The following is a 19329-nucleotide window of genomic DNA, read 5'->3' as shown; positions in this document are numbered from 1 at the left end:
ATTATTTTTTCAAAACTGATATATTTTATTAAAATGTATTTATAATGTAGGAACATCGGACATAAAAAGACTCCTAAGATTTAATTGGGTACGTTTCGCATCAACCTGTTAATCAGCAGTCGCTATAAAGTCGCTGAAAATACTGAGATACGTAAGCAAATGAACAGAATGTACCTTTTAAGTGACAAACTCTACTTTTTTGGCACCGTAATGTTTCCTTGACTAATGGCAACTAGGAAAACAAGCCATGTTACAATTTATTGCATCTATTGCAGTATACCCACATATCAAGAAGCGGTGAAAGTTTGCACTGTTTGCAGTAGCTACCTAATTATCGACATGCTTGTATGCATGTATTTAAATGGTGTTGTACAAACTGTGTGTACATACTCAACATGAAGGTCTCTGGTTGCTATCAATGACTTAAATGACTTCAGACTAAGTATGTATAAATGATATGTACACTTGATCAAATGAAGATCGCCTCATCAGCAAACGCCGATTGTTTGTAGTACCTATTACATATACGTTTCGAAGTCGCAATCTGTTCAGCGAAACAAGATATGGAAATAGATTATGCACTTGAATTGCTTAATAAGATTCCCACGAATGCTACTTATGCAAGTCCATTGATAAAATTTCGAAGAATTAAGTGTTGCAAGTCATTTATTACAACTATGAATTTTATATTTTATATTTCAGTACCTAATGAAAAATAACAAATTCGATAAATGTGGATTGTTTAAATAGTAATATTATGTGTAGCTATAACCATTCGGAATGGTTCGAAATTTTATACAAATACAATTTTAGAATTAGAATATTTCAGAACTATCGATCGATTCATGGAAAACACTAGACACCGGTCCTGGTGTCCCAAATGAACTAAATCAATAAATGTTAATTACATTAGCGTCGGTAACTTTCCCCATAGAAAGGGCGTTGGTTGCAACATTCACCCCATGGGAGTTTTTGCATCCAGACGGCGCCTTCCTTTGATAACACCATCGTCTAGACGACGCCGAACCACTTTCGGCCAATCCCGCCATTTTTCAAACTGATTACATTTGATTCTAACTTATTAGAAAGAGCTCGTCTCTTAAATAGGCCGCCCGTAAGTAAAACAGGAAACAAAAAAATATGTATAAGTACATATACTTCTGCAAGCCAAGACTAAATGAAGGCTGTATGAACATGTCTAGTCACTGTGACAAAATTTAGAGTTATCGCGGTTTAAAAGGAACGATGTAGTTAACCATATTATTTTCGTGTAGGTAATAGGTTTTTTTAAAGTGATAAAAAAAGAAGTTATAGTCATACTTGTTATGAACAAAATGCTGCACTTTATGATAAAAGCAAGCCGCTTTGCACAGTGATAGTAGGGACCAAATTGAGCGATTTGACCCGCAGCAGCGGCAGTATATATATATCCCCATATATGGGGAAACGCTCCTCTGGAACCAGAAGTTTCCATACCATGTACATCTTCTTAGGCATGGACTAAGGAAAAAGAGAGTTGAACTCCAGAATGGTCAACAGTTACAGCGATTTGGTCGGAATGAAGCCTCTTGGACCATTGTGGCTGCAAATCTGGCTGCGAAACTATGCGTTGTGGGTGTCGTCGCGTCAGCTTACCATGCACAGCCCAGTGTAAATCATGCAAAGGTGGCTGTACAAATCAAAAGTAAGTTAATGTTGTTCTCAATCCAGGGTTATTTTGCATGCTGACCACTGATTATAGGTCTGGCACAAAATTATAGGTTTAATCGTAATCAGCTAGGCACAAATATAATTCAACAGTAATCTACAGCAACCAGTTCATGTATGATCGGTGATTTTGTAGTATTGAAATGGTACGAGTGCTTCAAAACGACTTTTCTTTTTCAGTTCTACATCTACCGAAGAGGACATTTAAGTTTTTTGTTTACAAATGTAGTCACTTTAAATAAAAATAATTTCTATTTTGTTATATTTTTTTGTAATTCAGCACCAGGAAAAAACTTTATTCAGTTTTTATTTATTTATTTTTTATTTATTAAAATAAATTGGGTGATTTCTTTTCATATGACACATTTCATATTAAACTCAGTGCACTTACTGCGGTTGAAGATTTCTATTAAATAAATTTATTTGTAAGAGCGTGCATAATTGAACTTAAATATTTCGTGAAGAATAAAAGGTATCGGTGTCGGGTTTTTTTTATAATACTTGTTATTTATGCAGTAATATATACATGTATTAAACTATTCATGTTCCATAATTTTTTTTTAAGAAATCAAGTAAAAACTATCAACGAGTAAGAAAAAAAAACTTAAGATGCCTTTTTTGCCTAAAGTATTTAGTATATGGTTTTTGAGTATTTTTTTATAAGTAATGTATATAATGAGCTTTTATTTTAGATATTAAACATTAAAATCGGTCAAATAGTTTAGCTTGTAGATATTTTTGAAATATATTTTGAAGAAATTTACACTCACATTCAAACTTTCATATTTCGTAAAGTATGAGAGGTATCGGTGTCGAGTTTTTTGTATAATACTTGTTGTTTATTCAGTAATATGCACATGTATTAAACTATTCATGTTCCATACATTTTTTTGAGAAATTAAGTAAAAACTATGAATCGAGTAAAAAAAAAACTTAAGATGCCGTTTTTTGTCAAAAGTATTCAGTATATTTTTTTGAGTATTTTTTTAAAAGTAACGTATATAATAAGCTTTCATTTGAGATATTAAACATTTAAATCGGTTCATTGGTTTAGCTTGTAGAATTTTTTGAAATATTTTTTAAAGAAGTGGCGCCATCTCTGTTCCTAAGGGGTGAAACTTGCGCTGCTGCGGGTCAAATCACTCAGTTTGGTCCCTTCTATCACTGTGCAAAGCGGCTTGCTTTTATCATGAAGTGCAGCATCCGGGCAAAAAATGGCCATAACAAGTATGACTATTAAAGTATATTTATAATTGCAGCGGTAACAGAAGTTGTAACTATTTAATAGTTCATTGAGGGCTCTAAATTTTGAGATTAAAATCTCATTTTCCAAAAAAAGTGACTAGACGTGCAGTTATGTATTTACGTGTAACATTCAAATATAACATCTCATCAGACCATCAGAGAGTTATAATTTACAAATTATGGGTTTCGCAATGATTGTCTGAATCTGAACTGAACATATTTAACAAAATGTTCACTGTAAAATTTTGAACTGAAAAGGAAAGTTGAAAGAACTAGCGACTAGTAAAGTTTTTTATAACCTTTTAAGAAACGAAGTCCGGAAGTCTGTTGAGAGGGCTATAATAATAAAACTTTTAATAAAAGTGTGTTGTCAGCGAGTGGCGAGTGTTTTAGTTTGTTTTTTATTTTTATTTTGAACGAATATAGCTTTCTGCCTGAATGGGTTGAGTTGAGTTCAACATAATTCAGCTGTATATTTTTCTTTATAGTCTGTTCAATTAACTAAATGTATTGCCTTTTTTACTTATTGTGTATGTATAGGACAGTAGGTAGTTACCTACTGTATCAGGATACGTTATTAAATATTACCCGTACGTAGTAGATACCTACCTACAGGAATATAATAACGTTTTACCTATTAAGTATATTCGACGGGTTATTCCGACAGGAAGCTTCTGAAAGTATTGACCCTATGCCGATGTTTTTTTACACATTTAATTTACCAACCCAATACGAAACTATTATTTAGCGAGTTAAGTGAGCATTAAATTCACGTTAAGATTTGAATGCATGGCTGCTTTCGTTTTTCGTTTAAGTCGGTTAGTTACTGTAAAGAATGTAACAAACACTTTTCTGAAAACCGCATCAAAATCGGTTCAGCCAAACGCGAGATAATCGCGAACAAACATACATACATACATACATACATACGGGTCAAACTGAGAACCTCCTTTTTTTTGAAGGCGGTTAAAAAGTAATGGATATGTGCCAACGGATAGATTCGAAGAAATATGTGTGACGCTGACGGGGACAAATATAGCTTAACTTTGCCTACGAACTGTGCTACGCCTCTGGACTAATCTTCTGTCTATAGGCTACAGTTTCCCCTTGCTATCAAGCCACAAGCGGAACGTATGCTTGTTAGCAAAATAACATTCTTGCAGCGTCTCTCATTTCAATACTGCAATTCAATTAGTTGACGTTTGGTGTCAGTCAGCGAAACGTAATGAAGAAATTTTCTAAAGAATTATTCACCTACGAGCTACGCGCCGTTCGTGAAAGTGGATCTGCGTGTCACAGAGTAACATGAATGAACTACCTACATTTACCACTACCACATCGTCTCAGTTTAACCAGTATAGGGTTGACCTGTAAACTCGAAACAAAATGCGTATCGTCGCGGATATTCTGGTTTGCTAGTCTGTGCACTTGGTAAGGAACATTAGTGGAACATTACGTTCCTGGTATTGGCGGATAACGTTACCTTACACAACAACTACATAACATGTCGTGGCAGAAATTGCTTACACAGTTGCAATCCTTGGTAAACGAACTTTATGTTTATCAATACAAACCAAAGATAGATATAACTCCGTAATAGATGGATAAAGTCTAAGGAAAAAATGTGCCTCGAAAATCACGAAAATTTGACTCTCGATCAGATGGCGCTAGTACCTTTGGCCTACTCTCGTATAGAGGGCGTTGACGGTTTCGTTTGTTATTTAACAATTTTAACGCATATCAGTGAAAAAACATGGGTCAAAATCATAAAAATAATTAATGCAAATAAATTTTTTTTTATCCATCTTTAAATACATTTTATCGTACTTTTATAAATCTTCATTTTTAGTTTTAAAGTGTGTCGATAGATGGCAGTGAATTTACTGTGGTTACAAAATTTACTATGACAGTACCGCTCTATAATATTATATCCTCTTTGATACAAACCAAATGTGACATTCTAGGTAATGTACTTCGTCCAAAAGCACAACCTAACACAAGGTTAAGAATCGATGTAGCTATTTTGTTGCAAAGTTATTATAATTATAACCACCAAAATTTCAATGGCGATAGTTTCGGCAATGTTTGTAACAACAAGGTCAACAAGGTTAATGAGATCTTGTTATTTTTGTATTGATAAAACATAGTCCGTCGCGAATGTTGCGAACTTGATTAGATTTAATGTACGAGTACCTAACGATTTACTTATCAAAATCAATATCAATTCAAAAAAGTTACGCTGGAGAAGTTCCGAGTTCCGACACGAGTATTAATTATGTACCTATTTACTTGATAACGATTGTTTAGCAACCAATAATAAAACGTTTGTTGTCAAACAATATTTTCATACTGTTACGTTATGAGATGAGCAACACCTAGTTATTTTACTAACTGGTTCGTGTTGTAAAATATATATTTTCTTGTCAAGATTCCTGTGACTTTTCCCTCCCAGTTTATTAGGCACGCGTGCTGTCACGATCCGCCAGAATAGTGCTAGTTGCGTTCAGCTAGATGGACGTGCCGACTTTTATTGCTGTCGCGAGTGATTAGGATTTAGGCAGATAATACAATAGTTCAGGTAAACGTACTCTGTACAGAATATCTAACTTTCATCTTAGTGTTTTCCCGATGCACAAATGCTACTGATTTGATGCCCACAAAATTCAGCACTATGTGCATGGGCGTTTTAGCACATGATCTCCGAGGCATAATACCTTTACACATTCTGTGACACCGGTTAAAAATCTTTAACCGGTAACTGTTTTTTTCAATGGTTTTATTTCTTAAACCGCGTGAAGTATATTTTTTCCGTTAGGTAAGTATTTGGGTGCCACAGAAAACCAGCGCTGTGGTATTTATTTATACCAGAGCATATGCTGAGTGGCGTCCTTTTGTAGCCACTATAGCGGCGCCAAAATTTGTTGTAATTCCTTAACCCTTACTTTACTCCTTTTTCTATAACTACCATTGTACCTAGCTTTAAGTGTTTAGTGAGTAAATTCTTTTTTGTAACTGAAGTGGCGCTGTTTGTAGAAGGTTTTTACAATAAATGTCTTCTTTCTTTCTTTCTATTTGCTCATTCTTGCAGTAGTTCCTATTTGATATTGATATATATCAACGCTAATTGCACAGAATTGACGTCGAGAGACCTTAACTATAAAACTCCCGAGAGACTCAAACATACTAGATTATTTTAAAACGGGTCACTCACGTCACGTATTATTAAAATAATCTAGTATGTCGAGAGACCTTTTTTGCATCCGCTACGCGATCCTAGTAAAGCGCATTATAGCTGATGTAAATCCTCTAATCTAAGCCTCTAAAGTGTCAGTCTATACTATAGGTTAGGTATATTACGGTATACGGTGTTCGTTAACCAAACCATCGCCTTTTATAACCATCAAAATCAAATTAAAAATCTTTAACCGGTAACTGTTTTTTTCAATGGTTTTATTTCTTAAACCGCGTGAAGTATATTTTTTCCGTTAGGTAAGTATTTGGGTGCCACAGAAAACCAGCGCTGTGGTATTTATTTATACCAGAGCATATGCTGAGTGGCGTCCTTTTGTAGCCACTATAGCGGCGCCAAAATTTGTTGTAATTCCTTAACCCTTACTTTACTCCTTTTTCTATAACTACCATTGTACCTAGCTTTAAGTGTTTAGTGAGTAAATTCTTTTTTGTAACTGAAGTGGCGCTGTTTGTAGAAGGTTTTTACAATAAATGTCTTCTTTCTTTCTTTCTATTTGCTCATTCTTGCAGTAGTTCCTATTTGATATTGATATATATCAACGCTAATTGCACAGAATTGACGTCGAGAGACCTTAACTATAAAACTCCCGAGAGACTCAAACATACTAGATTATTTTAAAACGGGTCACTCACGTCACGTATTATTAAAATAATCTAGTATGTCGAGAGACCTTTTTTGCATCCGCTACGCGATCCTAGTAAAGCGCATTATAGCTGATGTAAATCCTCTAATCTAAGCCTCTAAAGTGTCAGTCTATACTATAGGTTAGGTATATTACGGTATACGGTGTTCGTTAACCAAACCATCGCCTTTTATAACCATCAATCGATATCCTTAGCCATTAATAGTCCCCCGGGGCGATCCGTCATCCACAGCAAACACCGTCCCATTGCCGGAAATGAAACGCGCTTTCCCATTTTCAAACGATTTTATTACCCCCGTGAAAATACCGAATCCCATTACATGTCTGTGATTGATACTTTATTAATCCCCGTCATCCCTCTAGTTCAGGGCTATTTACTCCCCACATTTGTGTAAGTTGCCAACATTGATATATTTTTGATCTGCATTAGTCGTAATAGGGAAGTGCTGACCGATTGTATTTTCTTTTATTAATGAAGGTCAGCGTCTATATTGGCATTTCAAATCAAACATGCGTTTCGTCACTATGACCACACGTTACCGTTCCGTTACGAGCCGCTGCGCTGCAATGCTTCGAGTCTGGTGCGGCAAGTCACCTCAGCGCTGATTGGGCGCCGGTGATGGCGTGATGCGAAGTTTGCGTACGCGCGTGCCGGCGTGGCGCGCCGGTGCTGCCACCGCGATTGTTTTGGCTGCTTGGGTTTCATTCCTATCGCTATCGCTTACTAAGCACAGGCGACTGAATTGAATGCAAAACCAGTATACGCTCACTCGAGATGTTACGTATCTCGAGGTCACAGTTTGCTGGATATCTCGATCGCACAGCTAATAGCCTGCGCTCTCACAATGGGAATAATCGGCCTAAATGACAGTGACGTTGACGTAGTACCACGCGACCGAACGCCCGTCACCAAAACGAAGGCCGCTTTAAATCTTGATAACTTTATCATGACGACAAAACTATAATTAGGTACTCACAGCACAGTCAGACTTGAATGAGGCATCTACGATTAACTAAACAAACCTTGATATGTCATCATAACACGGTCAGCTGTTAGTTATTTCTCATGAAAAACAATCTTATCAGCTTAAAATGTCATAAACCATTTTATTAATTATGATAAATCACTTACCTACATTGCTTTGTAATTTGTCTGTTCCGTAAATACAACGTTTCTCATTGAATTTTACGCTCATATATCAGGGGCAGTTAAAATTAGAGCATCTACAAATTCACCGACCGACTGGGAATGCCTTTAGGTTATTCAGACATTCTTATCTGGGGCACTTCTACATGGCGGTTTTCCAAGCGTTGAAATTTAAAAAAATTAACAACCGGTATATACTTTCTCATCAGTAAACCAATCTGTTTGCCATCAGCACTCACTTTCTACATAGATCTTTGTAACTAGCAAGTGCCATAAGCTATGGTATCTTCGATTGTGCTTTCACTAATTACAACGTGAGTAGTTACCCAGATAAAGTTTTTCATTTTGCCATTAGTTTTGTTTCTTATCTCGAGTAGTGGAAAAAATCCATCAGTAACATTTCCTTTTTATAATGAATGACCGTCATCAGACTAAGAATATCAGCTGGGATGTTTGCTGATCGTTGTTCCTGCTAACACGCCACACGGCTACAAGAACCAATGTAACGGACCTCTATATCTGTAAGATGTATAAGTTACTGCATAGCCAGCTTTAAACTGGTTGACTTGATGTTGATTGTTTAGTTAGGACATTCCTTTCAACTCTTCAAGGCTTCGTTAGTAAGGACGATGTATTATGCTTTCAAATTATTGAGGCTCGCTCGTCACTCGACCGACCGTGATCTGACCGTGAAAATCTGCTTACATCATGGCACATCACACCATACCGACTGACGCAATCGCCTTTAATCATAGCGCTAGCGCCATACACGCCCCCTTCCCGCTTTTCAGCTGTAACCGTATACACTTACGTGTATAATATACTCGTAACAACTAATTTGATTACAACAGAATATAGGTAGGTATTTATGTATTCCGCCCACAATTATTAAAATATAGGGATGTACAGTAAAATGGCGAGAAATCGTACGGCGACCAACATCTGTGCCTGATGTCAGCAGTTGACCACGACACTGCAAAGAGTACAACGACAAAGAAGATGAGATGTATTGTACAGTACAATTCATGAAAAAAACTCAAGGATGCGTTAATTTTCTTACTGTCGTCATTGTAATTAATTCGTTTGCGTAATTATTGTTTTAACATTTGACCTGTGCATATAGGACGTAAATAGGTACATATTTTATTATACTGTGCAATCTGTGCATATTGCGATATTGTTTTGGAGGATACTGCATTGTACTGTACTTAAATTTCAATAATTTAATGATTAAGTACCTATACCATTAGAATATTTTTCTGCGTGTCTCACATTGTCACAATAAATATCGTAGGTATATCTTGTCTTCTATCAGGACATCAGGAGGTTCTTTCATGTTTCATTTTATTAACACGCTCTTGATGTGGTTTATAAAGCATTAGCTTGCCCCAACCCTGAAGCCCTCCAGTTTAAGTCTGAGCTTCGATTACTTATCGTTGTCACGCATCTATAGGCCAAATTATACTAGGAACAGGACCAATGTCGAGCAGAAAATGTTTTGTGAATAGGACTATAAGAGCAAACTAATAAAATGAATCGTCGACCGGGTACAGAACGGGGCTTCAACAAATAAAGGTGACGCAAACAATGGGGCCCGGTAATAAAAGAAATGATTTATTGAAGTGTCTGCATGATAGCCACGGGATGAAACAGGGAGTATTATTACGTTTTATGACGTGGCGAAGGATATTAAAATTCAAGCGCAATATTTTGATTGTTGAATGTACCATGTACCTATCAAAAGTGAACCGACTGCACTCGTTTGTGTTATGTTATAGGTAACGTTGTTCAACATTTTTTACCGTAAGACAAATCATCTCTTCTTTTAAACGAGAACATGGTTAATATACACAATTCTGCCTATTATGATATTGCTATTATTGTTCATATTTAATTACCGGCTTAACAACTTTCTAAGTACATATTGTGGTAATGATTAATATTGACACCTAGGTTAACTAGTAGATAGGTATGAAAGTATAGAAAGTAGATCATATATTATATATCCTTTTAGAAATGACAGAACTGACATCTGTTAAGAGTGTTAAGCGTAAGCTTACAATTAAATAAGTTATTACGGTTTTTATAGTGATCAATAATCATTTCAAAGTAGCGATTTAGCGAACATAACCCACTCTTTATATTATCGCTTCACCATTTGCCGTATTTCATCGTGTTATCGCATTTCCATGTTTTGCAAGCCACACCCTTCCATAGTTATTGGATTTACTCTAGTACCAGCAGTACCTGCAAAAAAGTATATAAAGATATTTTTGAGTGCGATTTTCTTTGCAGTTATTCAATACATCCTTTTATTTCGAAATAAAAGGCTTTTTTATTAATTTTTATTTATTTATTCAATACATCACCGAGACCATTCTATCTATCCAGCTCAAACTCTGGCGTTGTATTTTATGTCATTATAATCGCTTTGTGGCTCCGTCATCCCCTTTCATATTAGGTTAAAGTATCTATTATGGAAAATTTCAGCTTCTACACTGAAAAACCCTTAAAATTTTAACTTGCAATGTTATAAAAAAAAAGCTTGACGTTGTAGGTACCTAGTTCCGGTTAGGTCTGTTTGGCGCATCAGCCACGCATTCTGCCATTCGGCGTCGGCCAATCAACTTTGCAAGGTCAAGTTTCGTTAATAGCTGTTTTTTATTAGACCCCGAGGCTCGTTCGTGCAGTTTTAGTCTTCTTGAAATGGCGAGGTTACGTCAAAATTATTGTTGGAGAATAGATAAGTATATGTAAAAAAAAGTTATTTTAGCTGGTCACTCTTCTTCGATATGCATATTTAATGGCTCCGATGGCATACATATTAGCTAATAAATACCTTTGCATAGTTAAAAAAAACACATTAAGTATTTCACTCCAGAAAACATGATTATTTGTCAGTTACCCATATAGTTTTATCGATGATAAAAATTACAGTCACCTAATCCAAGTGGGAAGAGGCACCTCCCCAAAATCGGCCCATGATATCACGCGATGCCCGCGATGGGCGTGCCTAAGTACCGTGACTTCACTAAAACTTTATGACAGCTTGTCACGTACGATATACAAAAAATAGGCCAGGATTAAAGAAAAAGGACTAAATGAAGCATCAAACTTTTGGTTTATTTTTGGAATACAACCCTAATGAAAGCATTGGACTGTTATGAGCATTGGACATCGAGCATGACAGAACACATTTGTACTTGTAGTTATGTGCAGGCTTATTCCGCACGAATACACCTGTTAGGGTCGTGAAACGAATCGTATGTTGCTGTATGAGTAGACAAGCTTAAAAAACACGTGTTAGGCTTCCCGCTCCTTTGCAGGAGCTTCGTTTTAAGTTCTTCCAGATATTTTGGTTGCCGCATATTATGTTGTTGCGCATGATATCTGAGTCTGACCTACTTTTGTTTCTATCTTTACAGGTGTATTAGGTGATGTGAAGAAAGAATTTGCAATCCGCGATGACCAGGCCGGCTTACTGCAGACGGTGTTCGTGGTGGCGTACATGGTGTTCGCGCCTATCTTCGGGTACCTGGGGGACCGGTACTCGAGAAGATGGATCATGGCGGGCGGAGTCGCGCTATGGAGTCTTACCACATTCGTGGGGTCGTTCTTCACGGTAAGTTAAATAAATCAGGTTTATATATAAATTGTCAGCTGATTTCTTACCATACATTGATGAATAACCGAAATCATTTTAATGTCGTATTTAGATTTCGGTTAGGACATATATTCGATTGACCTAACTTCTATATGGGTGGTGGAAAGGAAATTTGTCCTTAACTTTCTGTCCATTAGATATTATAGGTTATTAATAATAGGTAGTAGAGGTAATTTTTATGACTAATTTCAATGTTTCAATTGCGCGGTAAAACTAGCCAAGTAGAAAATTTAATTTGTTGTTGTTTTTCCTCGTAGTTACCATCACCAAGTTGTTTTAATATTACCTAGTTATAACTAATGGAAATGTTCATAAACATGTATAACGCGCCCTGGTAAGGAAGGTCCTTGTACTGGGGGTCCATGCATGTGGTTCACCTTTTCTTAGTAAAATGTTAACGCACCTGTAGTATTTTTTATTTACCTACCTACTATGAATTAGGATTAGTACCAGTTCGGATGAAATGAAGCAGCTCACACGCTTCAATTAGTCTGATATTATATTACTAACATCATTTTATTACTTTTTTTGTGTAGAGTTGCTGCTGCGTATAACCAGTTTACCTACTACCTTCTGAGATAAACTTTATCGGTTACAGAATTTCGGCATGTTCGCGTTCTTCCGCGGCCTGGTTGGTATCGGCGAAGCGTCTTACTCTACAATCGCACCGACCATCATCAGCGACCTGTTCGTCGGCAACGTGCGGTCCAAGATGCTGGCCTTCTTCTACTTCGCCATACCCGTTGGCAGGTAAATAAAGTAACCTTTTTTATACGACGATGATTGCAAACAATCTCTTCTGCCAGATGGTAAACTATATAAATGCTTTCAACACCACGCACAGGTATTAAATTAAAATAACGTTACCTACTTCTCCTTGAAAGTGTTATTTATATTACGTAAGTTGCAGGTTTTTATTTAATTTAAAGTGGTTGGAATAATCGTCTTACATACCTTAGGTATCTATAGGTCCCTACTGCCTAATAGTGCCTACTGTCCTGTCTTGTCATGAGAGTAACAGTTTGTCTGATGTGTTAGAAGCCAATGCTATTATCAATCGCCCAACAATAAACTAGGTAGCTTTCTGCACCAGTTGTAGACTATGATTATTCAGTTCCAAAGACCGTTTAAAATGTTCTCGTAGGCAAATGGAAAAACTGAATACCGCGCGGACGGATATCGAATCAGATTTTATATAAAGGTAGGCAAAAAATATCCGTTGCTAAGTGAGCTATATGTATTTGTTTGTGTTATTTTCCGTTTGGCGATGATTGCTTTGCCCTTGTCGTGGTCGTACGATGATAAGGGCGGACATTCGCCAATCCGTGCCAAGTATGGAGATAGCATAGCAAGATCCAGGCGATTGCTGCTCTCGCTTTGTACTTGGACTGTATGTCAATAAGATTGATATTATCGAACACGCTTCACTTCATATCAATTAGCGTACTTTGATGAATGATCCGATACTAATGTTGTTTTTCCAGAAGTAGGTAATTTGACACTACTATTATAATAGCGGCATTTTCTTCACTACAGGCAATTTTCCCTAACCTGGCTGAAATAAATGCACTTCATATGAAATTACACTCAACTACACCTTGTATTTTTTTGTCCAAACTGACTATTAAATATAAATGATCCTATTGTAATGAGATACAGATTTTAATCGATATTACATAACATATTTTTAACAAAGTTTGTTACATTTTGAATACCTACAAACCTATTTAGGTACTAATGAAACCTATTTCGATTCCAAGATAACTTGACGATACCCGATGTTGACTTTATTTATTAGTCCTTTTATATCGGTTTTGTTATGTCTAAAAACCCTTACCCCTCTGAAACAACATCTATAAATAAACATACGAATCACTAAAGCTAAAATTAAAGTTTATATCAGACGGACGTTGACTTATTAGTAGGAAGAATTATAAGCTTGTTATCTCGTGTATTTTTAGAGCCGGGCGTAAGCGGCGATTTAATCCACAACATCGAACAAGGCGTTTGCGCGGTATAGTTACATTTAGTAACACCCTAGAATTGTGCCAAATCAAGACAGTTTCCATAGATTTTTAATTTTAATAATACCTAGAGGTAAGTATTTTCTGAAGAAGGTATACTTACAGAAAATGTCTCCTATTTCAGCGGCCTCGGTTACATAGTGGGGTCCGTGGCAGGCGCTGCGGCGCACAACTGGCGCTGGGGTCTCCGAGTAACCCCGTTCCTGGGGGCGGTCGCCGTGGCGCTCATCGCGTGGGTCATGACGGACCCCGAGCGCGGCCAGGCCGAGGACAGCCACATAAAAGCCACGTCCTACAAGGCTGATATACGCTCGCTTGTTAGGAAGTAAGTATTAAATAATAAATAGATATAAATAAATAAATGATGTGGCGTGGCGACGTGGCGGTGGTGCTCATCGTGTGGCCGAAGACAGCCTGAGACATCAAAACCAGATCCTACAAGGCTGGCGTACTAGTACGCTCGCTTCTTAGGAAGTAAGTATCTGTACCTATAGATCAACATCACAGGTTCAGGACTCCGAAAAACGTTTAGTCGTTCAGAAATAGGTTTATGATTAAGCAAAATCACCGAAAATATAAGTAGTCACGTTTACGAATGGCCAGATTACTCGACGTACAATTTGTTAAGTAAAAGAACACCTACGTTCATATCTGTATGGCAAACGGATCTACGAGTATAAAATACCTCACTGACCTCACTGTGGCGCTCACGTAAACGACTCATAGAACTAGGTATGAGACCAGACCGCTACGCAAACGTGGGCGGAAAGTTGACAAAAAATTGCAGTTATATGTCATCAATTGGTGGTGCAGAAGCTTACCATACAGCAAAAGCAACTTAAAATACATTATATGACGAGTCAATTATGGTTATAGAAGTACGTAAGGGTGACGTAAGAATACCCTTTAACATTTTTTGGCTTATCAACATTATACGTAAAATTAAAGGTGTGGGTGAACAGTTTGACATGTTGAATTGGATCACTTTGACCCTCGCACAATGTCAATTATATAAAATTCCAATTGAATCTCGTAATGGACAACAATTAAATTAGTGTAGGTAGCAGTAGAGTCAGCATCAAAAGTAGCGTATCAGACTATGCGTCAAAAGTATTGACTATTTTCTTATAGCTGTTTCATACGCTACTATTACTGCTAATATACCTAATATGCGGATATTGTACGTATTTTCATATGTAGGTACGTTTCATAGGTACGGTCGAATTCTGATCGAGGGGTTTCAAAACTTCTTCGCCACAGTTCGTCTATTGGCTTTGTTCTGGGACTCGCCTTAAGCTGCTTGCAGCTTTTAAAGAAAACTTAGGTTGACATTCAGCTTGAAAATCTTGCAATAACCGTTATCACCGCCATTCCAGCCCGTCGTTCATGCTGTCAACATTAGCGTTCACGTGTGTCGCGTTCGTGACGGGAGCGCTCGCGTGGTGGGGCCCGCAGTTCATCTTCCTCGGGCTCACTCTGCAACCGAACATGCAAGACATCACTCTGGAGAGGTGAGAGTTATATATAAAATGTTTCATTGAAATACTATTGGCATACATACTAAATTTGGCCGCAGTAGGAAAAGGATTGAACCAAAAAAATCAATCCTTAGCATTAAAACAGTAGTGAAATAAAATAAAAAATATTTCACGATAATTTTACAATTCAGTGATATATTTAGTAAAAGATCTAAAACTGTACAATGCTGATGCAGATATTTTGTCAAGCTATTTATGGGGAGATTTCTTCTGGCTAGCTAATCGTAGAAAAAAGGTGAGGATATACACTCAACTATTGTGACAACGTAAAAAGGTGCATTCTTAGCTACATAATCTACGATTAGCCTGCAAGGTAATAATCCACGGGTTCCCAATGTTTTTCAGTCCGCGGCGCACCTGCAAGTTTAAAATTTAATCGGCGCCCTAACCTAGCTAGGCTATTAGAAATAGATAGGTAACATGGTGAGGATTGCCTCCCGACGCCTCTATTTACTGTACGGCGCACAGTTTGGGAATCCCTGCTATAATAGATGATTTGGCACGGCAGCGTGTCGTACAAGTTCGGGCTAGTGGGCATGTTCGCGGGCGCGCTGGGCGTGCCGCTGGGCTCGGCGCTGGCGCAGCGCCTGCGCGCGCGCGTGCGCGTGAGCGGGCAGGACTCGGACCCGCTGATCTGCGGGTTCGCGCTGCTCGCCTCCGCGCCGCTCGTGTACCTGGCGCTGGTGTGCGTGAGCGCGCACGAGGCCACCACCTACCTGCTCATGTTCCTGGGCATGATCACGCTCAACCTGACGTGGTCCATCGTGGCCGATATTATATTGGTGAGCGTTTTCTGACTTTGAGTCAGGGTTTTCTGCTACTTTTACAAGTTGTTTTGGATGACGCGCGTCTTTGTATTTTTTGGTAAACAGACTTGTAACAAATACTTTCTAGATGTAACTCGAAAAATAACTTTTTGTCTATATCGGGAGGACAATTTCACACAATGTTGTAAAAAAATTGTTGATTTCGAATATTATTTGCATCTAACGTATCGATTGACGGTCGAAAGGTTAATGAGACCGCGTTACCATTATATTAACATGAAAAAAAGTATAATGTATTTAAAAGTCTATTTACCATGTTAAAGAATATGCAAAACCGTTTTCATACATTCAATGAATTGTAGCAGAAAACCCACTATACTTGCATATGCATGCGGGCGCTAAGTTTCGTATGGTGCAAGCATTTAAAGCAGAAATCGTCCACCGGCCTGTATGTCAAGAAAAATATTCCATTGAATACGACTCGTCTTATTTCATGACCCCATCGTCATCCATGCGCTGTTTACAGAGAATGCCGCTTATAAATAATTATAATTTTATTTTATGTATAAGATCGTATATTTTCTCACCACATGATATTATGACTAAAGCATAAATATAACTTGATTTTAATTTAATTTTAATATTTATTAATAAACACGATGGTGGCATGTATGCTATCAAACTATACATTTGAATACGTGATATTGCAGGGCTTTTGAACAAAACAATTTCCAATGTGTTTATTTGATAACATGATCACCTATCAATAATCAATATACTTATAATAAACTAGTATATGTCCAAAAGCCGCGTTAAATATTTAGTACATTGTTTTTGCGACTTATTAAAACTTCCAGAAAAATATTAAGGCCAAAAGCTGTATTTAAAAATATGCCCTTTTCTATATAATGTAGTGTCAGTGACACTATTTCTCAATAAAAAATAATTAGTCATCGTAAATTAAATAATTCCGGTCCGGATCGGGAGCCAACAATTATCAAACTAAACAAGTCGCGAAAGTAACGTACAACCAACACGGGGCCGTAACTACCCGTTCCCCTACCCCCTACCCCCGTAACTGGTAACTGGCACGTGTTGACCTCGGCACTCTGCATATTGCACGAAGGGTGTCGCTAATCTTCGGCGGGATCACGATGACGTCGGGGCTGCTGGGCGTGCCGCTGGGCGCGTGGCTGGGCGCGGCGCTGGTGAAGCGCTACCCGCGCTCGCACGCCGTCATCTGCGGCGTCGGCCTGCTGCTCTCCGCGCCCGCCATGACGCTCGGCCTCGTCCTCTGCGAACACTATTTCTACGGACCGTTCGTCGCCATGTTTATCGGCGAGGTCTTCTTGAATCTCAACTGGGCAATAGTGGCCGATATGTCGCTGGTAAGCTTGGCTTCTCGTCCGAGACAACGATGCCCTCATTTAACTGATGTGACGATTGCCACCTGACAATTCGATGAACAGTAGAGGCCACCCCACAATAGCGTCTCTCGAGCGTCGGCGTCTAGTCGGCGCTATGGAAAATGGCGTCGCTGCGTAGTTGCGCCAACGCTGCGTCGAGCGCCAGCCATAGAGTTGACTAAACGCCGCCGCTCAAAAGACGCCAGTGTGGGGTACCGTACCTAGCCCTGGCCGACGAGTAATTATTGATATTCACAGACTACTAATATGATATGGTCCTCGGTAGATAAAAATAAACCCAAGCAGCTTTCGATGCATTTTAGAGCCTAAAAGAGGTTTAACACTTGGTTATAAATAGTGTCCGACTAAACCGGATTTTTTGCCGAAACCGAGGTCTGGGTTTGCTTTAGTTTCGGCCGAAACATGATATTTATACCGAGACTTCGGTCGCACACTAACGCAAATACAGTTTCGGTGTGGCCGAAAGGTTCGGCAGTTTTTTGGCCGAAACCGAACCTCCGGCCGAAACATGATTTTTATACCGAAACCTGCCGAAACAGAAACTTTGGACTATCCTGAATTGACATTTTATTTGCCGCCGAACATTATAATCGCTACTTTTAACGTTTGTTTGTTATTTGATGACCCAGAAATTGAAATTGTCAGGTGTCAGTTGCCCAATTGGTGGAATAAAGGCTAGATTTTGATGCTTATTAATTACATTTTGGTTCTTATGATTTTGTAGTGTAGTCGTATAGTTGTAATCGTGGTAAATGGGTGCATGAAGTAAATATGTGTAGTGTATCGGGTTTCTATATGGATACTTGTAGTTTATTTGCTTTGGGTTGCATGCGTAAAATTGAATCAGTCACTCCAGACACTCATTAAAAGCCGTACCGGCCCACTGTTGCCCGGTTGTGACGATTTAGTGATAGATATCAATACTAATCATTTAGATAGTTATATTCATTGGAATATTTTTCTATAACTGACAACAGCTGCTGAGTGGACTGATTTCATTTTATTCAAAAATAGTGACATCTATTGGCGAATGCTGGTACTACATACGCAACTTGCTTGCGTCTTGCATGTTTGATATTAGTAATATTGACCATGTTACATAGATGGCGCTGTTATCAAAGCGTGTGAATAGAATTAGCGATACAATTAATAATATATTATATGAGTCTACTTCAAACTCGGGTAAATCCATCTGTCAGATTATGCGATTTTGGTATTAAGAAAAAGTAATAGGGTAGATATTTGCTGAGAGGGTCGAATGGATTTACCCGAATTTGAAGTTAAGCGACACATGCAAATTATTATTAGCCACACATAAAGAAAACGTTTTCGTCAAACAATTTTTTAACCTTTTCGTATGTGTGGTGGTTAAAAATCTTAGGTTCACATCAAACCACGATCATGCCATATAGAGCAGAAAAAATCGTTCTCGAGAAAGTTGGTCAGGAATCCTTATCAATCTTATTATACACAGATGAGAGGTTTTATAACATATTATAATGATTGAAAACCGAAATGAATGTCATACGAAGGAAAAAATGACCAAAGCCTCCAGTTCGGTTTATAGTTCAAATTGTAATGTGTCTACTTGAAAAAACACTAATTAAAATATTTTCATAGAAAGTAATTTAATTTGTTCACAGTATATTCATAGAGTAACTTATACTAGAGCGGTACTGTCATAGTAAATTTTGTAACCCCAGTAAATTCACTGCCATTTGTCGACACACTTTAAAACTAAAAATGAAGATTTATAAAAATACGATAAAATGTATTTAAATATGGATAAATGATTTTTTTTATTTGCATTAATTATTTTTATGATTTTGACCCATGTTCTTTCACTGATATGCGTTAAAATTAAAACCGTTAACGCCATCTATACGACATTAGGCCAAAGCTAGTAGCGCCCTC

The 19329-nt window shown here is 37.7% G+C and overlaps 1 protein-coding gene across 3 annotated transcripts in view; it reads left to right on the top strand.

Moving 5' to 3' along the window:
* LOC134746083 (protein spinster) overlaps positions 1-19329 on the top strand; it is a 39029-nt gene that overhangs the window by 16168 nt on the left and 3532 nt on the right. For 2 of the 3 annotated variants that reach the window (XM_063680318.1, XM_063680320.1), the window contains exons 2-6: positions 11421-11617; positions 12258-12409; positions 13808-14008; positions 15060-15194; positions 15730-16003. In XM_063680318.1, the coding sequence (XP_063536388.1) occupies positions 11421-11617; positions 12258-12409; positions 13808-14008; positions 15060-15194; positions 15730-16003 (959 nt within the window). Of the gene's footprint in view, positions 1-11420; positions 11618-12257; positions 12410-13807; positions 14009-15059; positions 15195-15729; positions 16004-17114; positions 17377-19329 lie in introns of all 3 variants that reach the window. The other variant, XM_063680319.1, reaches the window with a different exon arrangement.

This window comes from Cydia strobilella, chromosome 12 (assembly GCF_947568885.1).
Source record: "Cydia strobilella chromosome 12, ilCydStro3.1, whole genome shotgun sequence".
In the NCBI taxonomy this organism is placed as follows: domain Eukaryota; kingdom Metazoa; phylum Arthropoda; class Insecta; order Lepidoptera; family Tortricidae; genus Cydia; species Cydia strobilella.
The sequence above is the reverse complement of the archived record's forward strand: the minus strand, read 5'-3'. Positions and strand labels throughout refer to the sequence as shown.